Source organism: Aquarana catesbeiana, linkage group LG12, assembly GCF_042186555.1.
Source record: "Aquarana catesbeiana isolate 2022-GZ linkage group LG12, ASM4218655v1, whole genome shotgun sequence".
Lineage (NCBI taxonomy): Eukaryota > Metazoa > Chordata > Amphibia > Anura > Ranidae > Aquarana > Aquarana catesbeiana.
The window spans coordinates 214,144,223-214,161,183 of record NC_133335.1 but is presented as its reverse complement, the minus strand read 5'-3'; the positions used below and the strand labels follow the sequence as shown (position 1 = coordinate 214,161,183).

General features: G+C 43.4%; 1 protein-coding gene across 1 annotated transcript in view; it reads left to right on the top strand.

The window, feature by feature from the left end:
- LOC141113399 (polycystin-1-like) overlaps window positions 1-16,961 on the top strand; it is a 179,305-nt gene that overhangs the window by 25,560 nt on the left and 136,784 nt on the right. The window contains exon 3 of the mRNA XM_073606457.1: window positions 513-737. Coding sequence (XP_073462558.1) covers window positions 513-737 — 225 coding nt within the window. The remainder of the gene's footprint in view (window positions 1-512; window positions 738-16,961) is intronic.

The following is a 16,961-nucleotide window of genomic DNA, read 5'->3' as shown; positions in this document are numbered from 1 at the left end:
TGTTGGTATAAATGTAGTGTCTCCTCCAGCCCCCTAAGATTTACAATATGGTTCCCTAGTGATGCAGGTTGGGAATGCTCTACTGGGAATTTAGAGAGGTGGGGGTGGGTGAGACCCTTCTAAAGGGTAATAAAACCTCCTCCTCTCAGGGGGGGGGCTGCAGATGTACAATTGTATCCTACATGAGCAAATTTTGGATCACGTCAATGGATACCAAGGAGGGGCAGAGCAAGTCATGGATTGAACTGGTAGAGAAACAACTTTACATGACTTTATTGAGCCAAAACATGTTTTAAATGCTGCTAGCTGACCACTTTAAAAACTACTTTTTTGTGTGTTTTTTTTTTTTTTTACATTTTAAACATTGAGGATCTGTTGCATTTGAATATTCTATGCAGCTGTACAATGTTAAAGTGCCGGTCAGGTGCGGAGTGTGGTGTACCTGTGAAGGCATTGGTCCTCTGTTCTTTGTTTAGTGCTTTGATATGGACCCCACTATTATCTGTGGGTAGGAGGACCTCCCAAGGATCAGAGTTCAGCAAAGAAATAAGAGGTCCAGGTACTTTTGACACCAATGACGATGATGACGATTGGTCCAGTGACCAAGGATGGAGCACAGAGGGTCTCCTGCGCTGTCCCCCAACCTGCCACTGCACTGAAACTCATGTGGATTGCTCTGGGGTTGGATTATTGGCTATCCCTTCTGCCAAGGAGTGCCCGCCAGGCACTGTCACCATGTGAGTAATGTTATTTTTTAAAAAAAGGAACTTGCCACTTGTTATTATGAATGTTATAAAAGTATTAGGACCAGGGCAAGGGGTGGGCAGGAGGGACAGTCGCCACACTGTCACGTGGGGGGGCACTACATGTCGATTTTATCTACCTGGGAATTTTGGGTGTTCCCGCCCACTTTGTGTACCTTAGCTCCTTCTGTTACATTATTCATTATAGTAGTAGAGTGTTATACTGTGTTAGCCATCAAATAAATCCCAACTCCAGGGATTGTATAACATCTACCCTTACTATACTGCAAGGGCTAAATGCTTGTTATGGCTAGGGGGTCAAGGAACGGGCAACGTTACTTACCTTATACCCCATTCCGACCATCTCCAGCACTGCCTTCTTCTCGTCAGTCTGTAGATGGTCCCTCAGTGTCATCACTTACAATATAGATCTAAAGGCTAATAGCCCTGCACTGTACATGGTGGGTTGAGTAGGCCAGTGGTTCTCAACCCTGTCCTCAAGTACCCCCAACAGGCCATGTTTTGGGAAGTTCTCTTAGATAAAATACCTGTCCAAAATACCAAACCATTGACTCTGATTTAAAGCACCTGTGCAAGATAAAGGAAAACCTGCAAACATGGCCTGTTGGGGGTACTTGACGACAGGGTTGAGAACCACTGGAGTAGACGACTGAGGACAGGAGCCCCTTAGAGTGAAGGCTGCAGGGGACCAGTTGCATCATTGGAGGGACCTTGCTGGGGCGCAGAAAAAGTAAGTATTCTTTACTTATTAAGCATTTAACCCTTGCAGGGGGGGGGGGGGGGGTGCTAGGGGCACTAAAATGGTAACTTTTTTTTAAATTCCTGGAGTTAGGTTTTAAAGCAGAATGTTCTGCCCCACATATATGTAATTGTTTGGTGTTGCACTGAACTACATTAGGGTATTATTTTTTAACCGCTCCCAGACCGCCCACCGCATATATATACTGCAGCAGGGCGGCCCGGCTTTGCAAAATCACGTACCTGTATGTGATTTTGTGTACGCGGTGTAGGGGGCGCACGCGCCGCCGGAGCGCCGCTCCCGCTGTGATTGGACACCGCGGGAGCCAATCAGCAGGTCTGATGGCCGCTGTGACACGTTTATCGTTCAGTGGCTAGATGAAAACAAGGCAGACTTTGATCTGTCAGGGAGCAAAAGAGAGACCTTGTGTTTCAGCTAAGCTGAAAAATGGATCTCTCTTTTCCTCCATTTTCCTCCAGTGTATCCGTCCCCCACACAGTTAGTAAGCACCTCCTAGGGACACACTTTGATCGCCCCTGGTGTTAACCCCTTCCCCGCCAGTGTAATTTATACAGTGACAGTGCTTTTTTTTTTTAGCGCTGATCACTGTATTGGTGTCACTGGTCCCCAAAAAGTGTCACTTAGTGTCAGATTTGTCCGCCGCAATGTCACACTTCTGTCAAAAATCACTGATCACTGCCATTACTAGTCAAAAAAAAAAATTCCATAAAAATATTCCATAGTTTGTAGACGCTATAACCTTTGCGCAAACCAATCAATATACACTTATTGGGATTGGTAGCAGAATACATATTGGTCTACACTGATGAAGAAATTAGAATTTTTTTAATTTTTTTATTGGGAATGTTTTATAGCAGAAAGTAAAACATTTTTTTTAATTCAAAATCATCTGTGTTTTTTTGTTTATAGCGCAAAAAATAAAAACCGCAGAGGTGATCAAATACCACCAAAAGAAAGATCTATTTGTGGGAAAAAAAGGTCATCAATGTTATTTGGGTACAGCGTCGCGTTGCAGGACCGCGCAATTGTCGGTTAAAGCAATGCCGTGCCGTATCGCAAAAAATGGCCTGGTCAGGAAGAGGGTAAAACCTTCCGGAGATGAAGTGGTTAATTGTTTTGTAGTATGCTGATATCTAATGGTGTTTTTTTTTTTTTTTTTTTGGCCACTACAAATTGATTTTGGTTTCTCCCTCTGCTCTACCCTCCTGTTTTGTGTTATTTAATTCATTTTCAGTCCTATCTAGACCCTCCCCAATTCTTCAATGTTTTCACAGTCAGTGTTAGTACTTTACAAAGAGAGGGCTTGGGAAAGTCATTTTTTCCATACTCTTCAAAAAACTTGAAAAACTCTAAATTATCTGAAGCAAAATTGCGTTGATTCAACTTCTTTTCCGTCTTCTGTCTTCCAACTTCCTTCTTACTACGCCGTTAAGCTGTCTGTGGATGATGCCAAGTCAGCAGGTGACCATACTGTCTGGGCAGACTGGGTCTAAGGAGGTTTGCCAATGCATACAGTGGCACTGGAAACAGAACACAAAAGGTTTGCAGTTTAGTTGATGCACTTTATTGACTTTAAAGATGCAAGCTTTACAAATAACTGCGATCCCTTCTTCTCCAAACCTTTTGCATTCTTTAACTACTTCCTGCCTGTGCGATAGTCCGAAAGATGGCTACAGCGCGGGCTTCGTTTTCTGGGAGGGCGTCCATGGACTCAGCTGATCAGATTGAGGTAATGGGCCAATCACAGCGGCCCTTTGCCACGTGATCAACTGTCAGCCAATGACAGCCAATCACAGGATGTAAACATGAGACGTTTATCTGCTTTTCTTTCCTCACGCTGACAACGTGAGGAGAGAAGAAGAGAGCCGATAACCGGTGTAAGTTAAAGGGACATCGGCACTGATAATCAGGACACTGTCCCACCAGTGCTGCCAACCAGTGCCCCCCAGTGCTGCCAACCAGTGCCCCCCAGTGCTGCCAATCAGTGTGCACCAGTGCTGCAAATCGGTGCTCATCAGTGCCACCTATAAGTGCCTATCCGTGTCACCTATCAGTGCTGCCTCCCCATCAGTGTCACCTATCAGTGCCGCCTACCAGTGCCACCTATCAGTGCCCATTAATGCCACCTATCAGTGCCCATCAGTGCTGCCTATTAGTACCCATAAGTGCTGCCTATCAGTGCAGCCTGTCAGGGCTCTTCAGTTTCACCTATCAGTGCCCATCAGTGCTGCCTATCAGTACCCATAAGTGGTGCCTATCAGTGCCTTCTCATTAGTGCTGCCTCATCAGTGCCACCTATCAGTGCAGCCTCATCGGTGTCGCCTCACCAGAGCCTATCAGTGCAGCCTCATCAGTGCCCATCAGTGCTGCCTATCAGTACCCATAATTGGTGCCTATCAGTGCCGCCTCATCAGTGCCACCTATCAGTGCCCATCAGTGCTGCCTATCAGTACCCAAAGGTGCCGCCTATCAGTGTTGCCTCATCAGTGCCTTCTCATTAGTGCCGCCTCATCAGTGCCACCTATCAGTGCAGCCTCATCGGTGTCGCCTCACCAGAGCCTATCAGTGCAGCCTCATCAGTGCCCATCAGTGCTGCCTATCAGTACCCATAATTGGTGCCTATCAGTGCCGCCTCATCAGTGCCACCTATCAGTGCCCATCAGTGCTGCCTATCAGTACCCAAAGGTGCCGCCTATCAGTGTTGCCTCATCAGTGCCTTCTCATTAGTGCCGCCTCATCAGTGCCACCTATCAGTGCAGCCTCATCGGTGTCGCCTCACCAGAGCCTATCAGTGCCCATCAGTGCAGCCTATCAGTGCCCATCAGTGAAGGAGAAAGATTACCTGTTTGCAAGATTTTATAACAAACTATGAATTTTTTTTTTTTTTTCAAAATTTTCGGTCTTTTTTCGTTTGTTTAGCAAACAATAAAAAACCCAGCGGTGATTAAATACCATTAAAAGAAAGCTCTATTTGTGTGAAAAAAAAAAATGATAAAAATGTCATATGGGTACAGTGTTGCATGACCGCGCAATTGTCATTCAAAGTGACAATTGCGCGGCTGAAAGCTGAAAATTGGCCTGGGCAGGAAGGGGGTTAAAATGCTCAGAAGGCAATTGGTTAATTGCAAAAATAAAAAATCAAATCTGCAAAAAAAAAAAAGTTGGCTACCCTCATAATGGGCAACACAGGTGTGCAGAACCAGGGATCTCACTAACAGAGATTGGAGAGAAGATACCTTTTTCTCAACTTAGTCACATAGTTATGTTGAAAAAGGAAAGAAGTCCTCCTAGTTCAACTAATAGAACAATAAATAAAAAGAAACCCTCCATATACAGATTGCTATGCCCACCCTTATCCACAGGAAGGCAAAAATCCCTATAAAGCCTTGAAACCATGTAAAACATTGTAAAAGTCAAGCCAAGGCAAATAATATACATCAGATACTAGTTCATGAGTGATAGCAATATAATCAGCTCTGTACTTCAGCTATCAGGTGCTCAAGAATGAATATAGAAGAGATCTGTTTGAGTCGCCCGTCCACCTACATGCAGGAGAAATGTCAAAAATGAAGGGAGCTCATTTTGCAATATAAAAAGATGTACCCTCCAAGATGTAAATATTTAATTAATACGAGGGGGTGAGTTCAATCTGACAGAGAAAAGGGAAAACCCCTTTGTTTGTTGCATGGGCCATAGACAGGCAGAAGAGGATATGAGATCCAATGGTATCTGTATGTTCTGCTACTTTCTTTTGCAATAGTTCATTACATTCAGCTGTGCTGCTTTACAATTGGTACCTACATTTTGCTAACTGTCAGTGCATGCTGTGCCTACCAATAACTGGCCATGTACCTACATGTACCTACCTGATTAGACACGTCAGTCTCTCTTCTTGATACCTGAAGCATCCTTCCCTTCTTCCTCACTCATTCCACTCGCTCGCTTTCTTACACTGTGTGGGATTTGGCAGAGGAGACAGGAATGAAAGAATGCCATTCAACACTGCAGCCCAATGCTTTCCAAATCATGGGACTCTGGCCTGGAAAGGTTGGGGGATGGAAAAGCCTTCCACCCTCACAAACTAAGGACACAACTCAGCACATACAGTACTTTGTACCAGTCATTGAACATCCAAATATGTCTCTATAGTATCTGATACCCTCATTCTTTCTCCTTACCTTGTTCTTATTTTTTATACTTTTGTATCTCCCCACCACTCCTTTCCTTTCCTATACTCTCCTTTCCCTTTCACTTCCCTTTCCTGTCCTTTCCTTTCCTTCCCTTTCCTTCTCTTTCCTTCCCTTTCCTTTTCTTTCCCTTCCTTTCCTTTCCTTTCCTTTCCTGTCCTGTCCTCTTCTCATGTCCTTTCCTTTTCTTTCCTTTCCTGTCCTGTCTTTTCCCTTCCTTTCCTTTCCTTTCCTTTCCTGTCCTCTCCCTCTGTCCTTCCCTTTTCTTTTCTTTCTTGCCATTTCCTTTCCTTTCCTCTTCTGCCATTTTCTTTCCTTCCCTTTCCTATTCTTTCCTTTCCTGTCCTGTCTTTTCCTTTCCTTTCCTGTCCTGTCCTCTTCTGTTCTTTCCTTTCCTGCCCTTTCCATTTCCATTTCTTTCCTTTCCTTTCCTGTCCTTTCTCTTCCTTTTCCTGTCCTTTCTTTCCTTTCCTATCTTTTCCCTTCCTTTCCTTTCCTGTCCTCTTCTCCTGCCCTTTCCTTTTCTTTCCTTTCCTGTCCTTTCTTTCCTGTGCTTTCTTTCCTTTCCTTTCCTTTCCCGTCTTTTCCTTTCCTTTCCTTTCCTTTCCTTTCCTTTCCTTTCCTTTCCTTTCCCGTCCTTTCCTTTCCTTTCCTTTCCTTTCCTGTCCTGTCTTTTCCTTTCCTTTCCTTTCCTTTCCTTTCCTGTCCTGTCTTTTCCTTTCCTTTCCTTTCCTGTCCTGTCTTTTCCTTTCCTTTCCTTTCCTTTCCTTTCCTGTCCTTTCCTTTCCTTTGCTTTCCTTTCCTGTCCTTTCCTCTCCCCCTGTCCTTCCTTTTTCTTTCCTTTCCTTTCCTGTCCTGTCTTTTCCTTTCCTTTCCTTTCCTTTCCTGTCCTTTCCTTTCCTTTCCTGTCCTGTCCTTCTTTTTTCTTTCCTTTCCTTTCCTTTCCTTTCCTTTCCTTTCCTGTCCTTTCCTCTCCCCCTGTACTTCCCTTTTCTTCTCTTTCTTGCCCTTTCCTTTCCGGAAAACCAGTGAGACTAGGATTTTTAGGGTCACATTGTATACAAAATGTCACAGGTCCTCCATGTCACTAAAAAGGCAACTCTTTTGGCAGTTTTACAACATTATAACTGGTTTGTATTAGAATGAATATTGAATTAAAAGTAATTTTTTAAATAAAAAAAATAGTTGTTTTTTTCAATAAAATTTAAAAAAAAACTTTTTCTTTTTTAAATAATAATGACTGATATACACTCACCTGCTACTTTATTGGGTACACCTGTTTAATTGCTTGGTAACACAAATTGTTAATCAGCCAATCACATGGCAGCAACTCAATGCATTTAGGCATCTTGATGTGGTGTAGACGACTTGCTGAAGTTCAAACCGAGCATCAGAATTGTGAAGAAAGGGTGTTTAAGTGACTTTGAACGTGGCATGGTTGTTAGTGCCAGATGGGCTGATCTGAGTATTTCAAAAACTGCTGATCTACTGGGATTTTCACACACAACCATCTCTCGGGTGTACAGAGAATGGTCCAAAAAAGAGAAAATATCCAGTGAGCGGCAGTTGTGTGGAGGAAAATGTCTTTTTGATGTCAGAGGTCAGAGGAAAATGGGCAGACTGGTTGGAGATGATAGAAAAGGCAACAGTAACTCAAATAACCACTTGTTACAACCAAGGTATACAGAATACCATCTCTGAACACACAACACATCGAACCTTGAAGCAGATGGGCTACAGCAGCAGAAGACCACACCGGGTGCCACTTCTGTCAGCTAAGGACAGGAAACTGAGGTTACAATTCACACAGACTCACCAAAATTGGACAATAGAAGATTAGAAAAACGTTGTCTGGTCTGATGAGTCTCCATTTCAACTGCGACATTCAGATGGTCGGGTCAGAATTTGGTGTAAACAACATGAAAGCATGGATCCATCCTGCCTTGTATCAATGGTTCAGGCTGGTGGTGGTGTAATGGTGGGGGGGGGATATTTTCTTGGCACACTTTGGGCCCCTTAGTACCAATTGAGCATCATTATCACCACGGCCTACCTGAGTATTGTTGCTGACCATGTCCATCCCTTTATCTTCTGATGGCTCCTTCCAGCAGGATAATGCACCATGTCACAAAGATCAAATCATCTCACCACTGATTTCTTCAACATGACAATGAGGTCACTGTACTCCAATGGTCTCCACAGTCACCACAGTCACAGTCCAATAGAGCACCTTTGGGATGTGGTGGAACGGGAGACTCGCATCATGGATGTGCAGCCGACAAATCTGCAGAAACTTCATGATGCTATCATGTCACTATGGACCAAAATCTCTGAGGAATGTTTCCAACACCTTGTTAAATCTTTGCCACGAAGAATTAAGGCAAGTCTGAAGGGAAAAGGGGGTCCAACCTGGTACTTACAAGGTGTACCTAATAAAGGGACCGATGAGTGTATAGACACAGTATTACCAAAAGTATTGGGACACCTGCCTTTACAGGCACATGAACTTTAATGGCATCCCAGTCTTAGTCCATAGGGTTCAATATTGAGTTGGCCCACCCTTTGCAGCTATAACAGCTTCAACTCTTCTGGGAAGGCTGTCCACAAGGTTTAGGAGTGTGTCTATGGGAATGTTTCATCATTCTTCCAGAAGTGCATTTGTGAGGTCAGGCACTGATGTGGACGAGAAGGCCTGGCTCACAGTCTCCACTCTAATTCCTCCCAAAGGGGTTATATCGGGTTGAGGTCAGGAGTCTGTGCAGGCCAGTCAAGTTCCTCCACCCCAAACTCACTAATCCATGTCTTTATGGACCTTGCTTTGTGCACTGGTCCAAATCATTTGGTGGAGGGGGGATTATGGTGTGGGGGTTGTTTTTCAGGGGCTGGGCTTGGCCCCTTAGTTCCAGTGAAGGAAACTCTTAAGGCGTCAGCATACCAAGACATTTTGGACAATTTCATGCTCCCAACTTTGTGGGAACAGTTTGGGGATGGCCCCTTCCTGTTCCAACATGACTGCGCACCAGTGCACAAAGCAAGGTCCATAAAGACATGGATGAGCGAGTTTGGGGTGGAGGAACTTGACTGGCCTTCACAGAGTCCTGACCTCACCTTTGGGAAAAATTAGAGCCTAGACTTCAAGCCAAGCCTTTATGGCCAACATCAGTGCCTGACCTCACAAATGCACTTCTGGAAGAATGGTCAAACATTCCCATAGATCAAGGGTCTCAAACTGGCGGCCTTCCAGCTGTTGCGAAACTACAAGTCCCATGAGGCATTGTAAGGCTGACAGTTACAAGCATGACCTCCACAGGCAGAGGCATGATGAGACTTGTAGTTTCACAACAGCTGGAGGGCCACCAGTTTGAGACCCCTGCCATAGATACACTCCTAAACCTTGTGGACAGCCTTCCCAGAAGAGTTGAAGCTGTTATAGCTGCAAAGGGTGGGTCAACTCAATATTGAACCCTACAGACTTAGACTGGGATGCCATTAAAGTTAAATGTGCGTGTAAAGGCAGACGTCCCAATACTTTTGGTAATTTGGGGGTTGATTTACCAAAACTGGAGGGTGCAAAATCTGGTGCAGCTCTGCATAGAAACCAATCAGCTTCCAGGTTTTATTGTCAAAGCTTAATTAAACAAGCAGAAGTTAGAAGTTGATTGGCTACCATGCAGAGCTGCACCAGATTTTGCGCTCTCCGGTTTTAGTAAATCAACCCTATACTGCAGGGGTCTCCAAACTACAGCCCTCCAGTTGTTCAGGAACTACAATTCCCATCATGCCTAGTCATGTCTGTGAATGTCAGAGTTTTACAATGCCTCATGGGATGTGTAGTTCCGCAACAGTTGGAGGGCCGTAGTTTGGAGATCCCTGCTATAGTGTATATATATATATATATACACCACAATGAAAATTAAAAGCTATGTATTAAAATTGTATTTTTATTGAATCTGTATTTTTATTTCTATTTTAGCCTAAGTGGAATGTTCTTTTAAAGTACTGTCAGCTAGGACAACGTGGTCTTGTTGTCCGTAGCATCCTTCTATTCTTCAATTCAGAGGAACCACCTTGTTGCTTTAGTCAACTCAAAGAGCAGGCCCCCTTATGAATATGAATAGGCCCCAATATTCATCTACCTGGTGTGAATGAAGTCTCGGGTGATAACATTCCTTTACAATGACAAGCTGTGGTGTTTCCCCATAAGGCGATAGAGATAGCAAGGGAGGTTAATTTAAGCATGTAGGAATTCCTGAAGCATATCACATTGTGTAGATAATAGATGACATGCACACCACTCCCTGCACACAATATCTCCGTCCACACACCCACAGAATACATGTCCTATGCTCTATCCCGCTGTTTTCCTGGTATCCTTGGCAATGGCGGCGGCTGGGAACACACAGCTGTGGGTCTCCTGGGCAGCCCTTGAGATGCACCAAGAATGTGGCGGCTTTATTGTACTTTTTTTGTCCTCAGGACAATGTTGTAGACAAAATGTTCGGAACTGTGGCCAGTTTTCCTTTGACCTGTCTACCCATTTTAAAGTGTCTATCCACCCCGGACCTTGGGGTGGGGAGGGAGGCAGGGAAACACGGATCCTTAAAGTGTATCTAAAACCCAAACCTTTGTTTAGGATCTTGGATAAATGAGCCAAGAGTTAGAAACTCAAATTTTTATTGCTGTCTGTGTCCTTAAAGGAAAGATTTACCCTTCCTATTTGTACTTCCATTGTCACCAAACTAAAAATGTTACTGTTGTTGACAAAGTACTAGCCCTGCATTGTATGGGATGATGGCGAGGGCATACCTCCCAACTTTTTTGAGATGGGAATGAGGGACACCTATCAGCAAAAGTATGCAGGCATAGGGTACACCCCGTGCCACGCCCACTTAAAGGAGAATTGTAAAAAAAATAAAAGATTGGTTCAACCCACAAGTGATTTTTTTACCACTACTATTCCTTTATTGGCTTTTAGAATTTACAAATGCAGCAATTTAGAAATCAGATGAAAGGTTTAGTGCTGGAAAACACTTTTTGATAGATAAAAAGTGCATTTTATATACATCTATATAGATCAGACCAAAATGAGGGACAAATGAGGAGGAATGAGGGACAGAGGGACATTGCTCCAAATCAGGGTCAGTCCCTCGAAATCAGGACAGTTGGGAGCTATGCGAGGGATTGCCGACAGAGCAAAGAGTCTGGGCGAAGAGGTCAGCTCTGGGGAAACATGCCCCTAACATTGGTGATCACTGGGAAAAAGGCCTCTTACATTGGAGGTCAGTGGGAAGAATGTCCCTTACATTGGAGGTCAGTGGGAAGAATGTCCCTTACATTTGAGGTCAGTGGGAAGAATGTTCCTTACATTGGTGATCAGTGGGAAGAATGTCCCTTACATTGGAGGTCAGTGGGAAGAATGTTCCTTACATTGGTGATCACTGGGAAAAAGGCCCCTTACATTGGAGGTCAGTAGGAAGCATGTCCCTTACATTGGAGGTCAGTGGGAAGAATGTCCCTTACATTGGTGATCAGTGAGAAGAATGTTCCTTACATTGGTGATCAGTGGGAAGAATGTCCCTTACATTGGAGGTCAGTGGGAAGAATGTCCCTTACATTGGAGGTCAGTGGGAAGAATGTACCTTACATTGGAGGTCAGTGGGAAGAATGTTCCTTACATTGGTGATCACTGGGAAAAAGGCCCCTTACATTGGAGGTCAGTAGGAAGCATGTCCCTTACATTGGAGGTCAGTGGGAAGAATGTCCCTTACATTGGAGGTCAGTGGGAAGAATGTTCCTCACATTGGAGGTCAGTGGGAATAATGTTCCTTACACTGGGGATCACTGGGAAAAAGGCCCTTTACATTGGAGGTCAGTAGGAAGAATGCCCCCTACTAGGGTGGATAAAAATCAATGATTTTTTTAAAAAGATAAAAAAAAAAACGTATTTATTTTTAATTTAACCACTTAAAGGGGTTGTAAACCCTCATGTTTTTTTTCACCTTAATGCATCCTATGCATTAAGGTGAAAAACTTCTGACACTGACCAGCCCCCCAGCCCCCCGTCTTACTTACCTGAAATTCCCACGGCGGAGACGCGCTCTTCCTCTCTGCCTAGGGTTCTCGACTCTTGATTGGATAGATTGATAGCTGCGCAGCCATTGGCCCCCCCTGCTGTCAATCAAATCCAATGACGCGGGTGCCAGGAGGGGCGGGGCCGAGTCCAGCATTCTGTGTCTATGGACGCAAATGCTGGACTCGGAGCGAGCCCCTGCAAGGTAGCACCCCCAGGGAGAGCGCTTCTCTCAGGGGGTTTACCGATGCGAGGAGGAGCCACGAGAGCTGCCAGGGGACCCCAGAAGACGAGGTTCGGGGCCACACTGTGCAAGACAAACTGCACAGTGGAGGTAAGTATGATATGTTTGTTATTTAAAAAAGAAGAAATACTAAGGTTTACAATCACTTTAAGGACCGGGACTATTTTTCAGACTTGGTGTTTACAAGTTAAAATCATTTTTTTGTGCAAGAAAATTACTTCGAACCTCCAATCATACTTTAAGTCACACCGTATTTGCGCAGCAGTCTTACAAGCGCAATTTTTGGGGAAAAAATACACTTTTTTTAATAAAAAAATAAGACAACAGTAAAGTTAACCAATTTTTTTTTATATTGTGAAAGACAATGTTATGCCGAGTAAATTGATACCCAACATTTCATGCTTCAAAATTGCGCCCGCTTGTGGAATGGCGACAAACTTTGACCCCTAAAAATCTCCATAGGCGACGCTTAAAAATGTCTACAGGTTACCAATTTTGAGTTACAGAGGAGGTCTAGGGCTAGAATTATTGCTCTCGCTCTAACAATCACAGTGATACCTCACATGTGTGGATTAAACATCGTTTTCATATGCAGGCGCGACTTACGTATGCGTTCGCTTCTGTGCGCTAATACGGTGGTTCGGGGCGCTTTACATTTTTGACACTGCCCTTTTAAAAAAAATGTTTTGGTCACTTTTATTCCTATTACAGGGAAAGTGAGCATCCCTTGTAATAGAAAAAAAGCATGACAGGACCTCTTTAATGTGAGATCTGGGGTCAAAAAGACCTGAGATCTAACAGTTACACTAAACTGCAAAAAAAAAATAATTAAATGTCTTTTGTTTTGCAAAAAAAACAGTGATCTTGCAGCGAATCCGCCACAGAGACCACTTTTATCTGAAAGTGGACCGCCCGCTGTTGAAGAGGATACTGGGTTATGGCAGCTAGCTGCTGCCATAACAACGGTGTTTCACTTCAAACAGCCGACGTAAAACTGTGGCGGGGGTCCTTAAGTAGTTAAATTGTATTTTTTTTATTTTTTTATCAAATTTATTTTAATAAAATGATTTTGGAGTAAAAATCTATCTAAAGATAGTTTTCTATTTAAGATACAATATTAATTTAGTTTATTCAGCATGAAATGGAGCTTAGTTATGTAGCATGAGGCTGTATATTCTGCAATATTTACATTGTTGGTAAACTCATTCAATGAATCCAAGCTCTGCAAGCTGAGATAACACACACTGCATTGATGCATTCACATAATTTTACAGCAAACGATGAGATAAAACAAAGTTCAGGAATATTCCCTTATCCCATTGTTTTGCAAATCTATGTACACTACAAACTGTATGATTGAAGAGAAATGCATCTGTACCAGGCTCTAAGTGTGAGGAGGAAGGGCAAGCAGTAAAAGTGAAAGTGAAACCTTCTAAGCAGGTTGTGATCTTGTGATCTTTCTGCACATCAGCTTGAAGTGCTTTATTTCTCACTTGAGGAGCAAAACGGCAGCAGGCCGTAAAAGAGACCCAGTTTGGGAATATTTACTAACCTGGCAGCTTATTATTCTAAATAGGAAACCTTCATTTTGTTTGCAAATATTAAAAGATTCTAACTACCAGCAAGAATAAGTCCTTACATTTAAAGAGCTCCTGTCCTTTCAGATCCATCACGGCAGCGCCTGTTAGCGGGGCATCCACTCACCTGCTGCCGCCACGTCCCTCACCTTGTTGTGTCACTAAATAGCAGAGAAAGAAGGATATTACCACTCTAGGAAGGTCAATCCGGAACAAACATCTCCTCCATACTGGAAGTAACAGGTGCCGGCAATGCTTATAATGAAGTAGAGAGAAAGAGTCCTGGACAGCCGCACTCAAAATAATGAATTACCTGTATTGAATGCTGATCATAAAAGATACATGCCATAGCAGAAAAATGCAGGAACCTGACGCGTTTCACACTCTAGTCAGTGCTTAATCATAAGCTATGATTAAGCACTGACAACAGTGTGAAACGCGTCAGCTTTCCTGCATTTTTCTGCTGTGGCATGTATCTTTTATGATCAGCATTCAATAAAGGTAATTCATTATTTTGTGTGCGGCTGTCCAGGACTCTTTCTCTCTACTTCTTGTTGTGTCACTGCCGCATCACCAGCCGTCCCATTAACCACTTCAGCCCCGGAAGGATTTACCCACTTCCTGACCAGAGCACTATTTACAGTTTGGCACTGCTCTGCTTTAACTTGTAATAGCGCGGTCATGAAATGCTGTACCCAAACTAAATTTGAGTCCTTTTTTTCCCCACAAATAGAGCTTTCTTTTGGTGGTATTTGATCACCTCTGCGGTTTTTATTTTTTGCAAAGAAAAACGAAAAAAGACCAAATATTTTGAAAAAAAATGATATTTTCTACATTTTGCTGTTAAAAAAAATACAATAAACTCAATTTTAATCATAAATTTAGGCCAAAAAGCAATCAGCCACATGTCTCAGGTAAAAAAAAAAAATTCAGTAAGCGTATATTTATTGGTTTGCGCAAAAGTTTTAGCGTCTACAAACTATGGTACATTTTCTGGAATGTACGCAGCTTTTAGTTTATGACTGCATAACTTATTGCTTGAGGTGCTAAAATGACAGGGCAGTACAAACCCCCCCACAAATGACCCCATTTTGGAAAGTAGACACCCCAAGGAATTTGCTGAGAGGCTTGTTGAGCACATTGAATATTTTATTTTTTTGTCACAAGAGATTGAAAAATGAAAAAAAAAAAATTGTTTACACAAAGTTGTCACTGAAATGATATATTGCTCAAACATGCCATGGTTATATGTGACATTACCCCCTAAATACATTCTGCTGCTTCTCCTGAGTACGGGGATACCACATATGTGAGACTTTTTGGCAGTCTAACCGCATACAGGACCCCGAAAACCAAGCACTGCCTTCAAGATTTCTAAGGGCGTACACTTTCACTCCTCACTGCCTATAACAGTTTCGGAGGCCATAAAATGCCAAGATAGCAACCCCCCCCCCCCCCCCCCAAATGACCCCATTTTGGAAAGTAGACACCCCAAGCTATTTGCTGAGAGGCATGGTGAGTATTTTGCAGATCTTGCTTTTTGTCACAAAGTTTTTTATAAAGTGCGCATTCAGGAGGTATTTCCAACACCTACAGGTAAGCCTTAATATAGACTTACCTGTAGGTAAAAATGGTTGTACAGAGTTTACAACCACTTTAAATTGGTGAATTGGTGGTATTTGGGGAGAATGCCCCTTACTTTGATGGTCAGTGAGAAGAATGTTCCTTACATTGGTGATCAGTGGGAAGAATGACCCTTACATTGGTGATCAGTGGGAAGAATGTCCCTTACATTGGTGGTCAGTGGGAAGAATGTTCCTTACATTGGTGGTCAGTGGGAAGAATGACCCTTACATTGGTGGTCAGTGGGAAGAATGACCCTTACATTCGTGGTCAGTGGGAAGAATGTTCCTTACATTGGTGATTAGTGGGAAGAATGTCCCTTATATTGGTGATCAGTGGGAAGAATGACCCTTACATTGGTGATCAGTGGGAAGAATGTTCCTTAAATTGGTGATCAATGAGAAGAATGTTCCTTACATTGGTGGTCAGTGGGAAGAATGTCCCTTACATTGGTGATCAGTGGGAAGAATGACCCTTACATTGGTGATCAGTGGGAAGAATGACCCTTACATTGGTGGTCAGTGGGAAGAATGTCCTTTACATTGGTGGTCAGTGGGAAGAATGACCCTTATGTTGGTGATCAGTGAGAAGAATGTTCCTTACATTGGTGATCAGTGAGAAGAATGTTCCTTACATTGGTGGTCAGTGGGAAGAATGTTCCTTACATTGGTCATCAGTGAGAAGAATGTTCCTTACATTGGTGGTCAGTGGGAAGAATGTTCCTTACATTGGTCATCAGTGAGAAGAATGTTCCTTACATTGGTGGTCAGTGGGAAGAATGCCCCTTACATTGGTGGTCAGTGGAAAGACTGCTCCCCCAACAGACAGCTAAGAAGATCACTGGCTTTGCTGGCATGGAACTATGCAGGCACCATTAGATGTGAGGTCATTTAGACATAGCTCAAGGAACCCCTATTAACCTCTGGAGGAACCCAGACTCATTTAACCTTTGGGGGGTGGAGGGGGCCATTGCAAAAGTTTTATTTTCTCCATTCCGAAGTTGGGCTTTAAAGTGGTTACAAGCCCTTACATTTACCCACGGAAGTGACTGGCCTCAAGTGATACACAAATCCTCCTACATAGTTTGTACTTGTATATCTGCGGCCTTTCTCTACAGCCTCCCAAAGCACACATTTTACACAGCATCTCTGAGCTGCAGAAGGCAGGGGGTGTGGATCCGACATCACACACAGCACAGCATACAGCAGGGAGCTGAGTGTAATCTGAGACCTGAGTGGATGGAATGGAACCCCCCTCCCCTCTACACAGTCTCATAGGGAAACATGCACAGCTGAAGCTGTCAATCATCTGCTTTGTGCTGGAGAGGGACGGGGCATTCTCCCAGGATTGTCTGGTATCGGCATTAACTGTCAGATGTGACTCATGAAGATATCAGAGAAATGAGAGAGCAGAAAGAAATCCCACTAGATGCTTTGAATAGAGGCAAGTACACACTACATGAGGATATGCTTTGTTCATTTTGTCATTTCAGAGGTTTACAACCACCTAAAGTTTTTGGCAAATCCCAAAGATGTACACCACCTATCTCACTGGAAGCCTAGCGGCGAAACGCGTAGACATACAAGGGCTCACTGCACAATATTCATAGACGCATTTATGTTATAATCTTCATTCTTACTTTTATGTATTTGTAACCTTCAATAAATTTATATTTTTATACTGTTACTTCCTCCCCAGTGTTTCTCAGCCTAAAAAGTCCGGCCCCCTGGTAATAC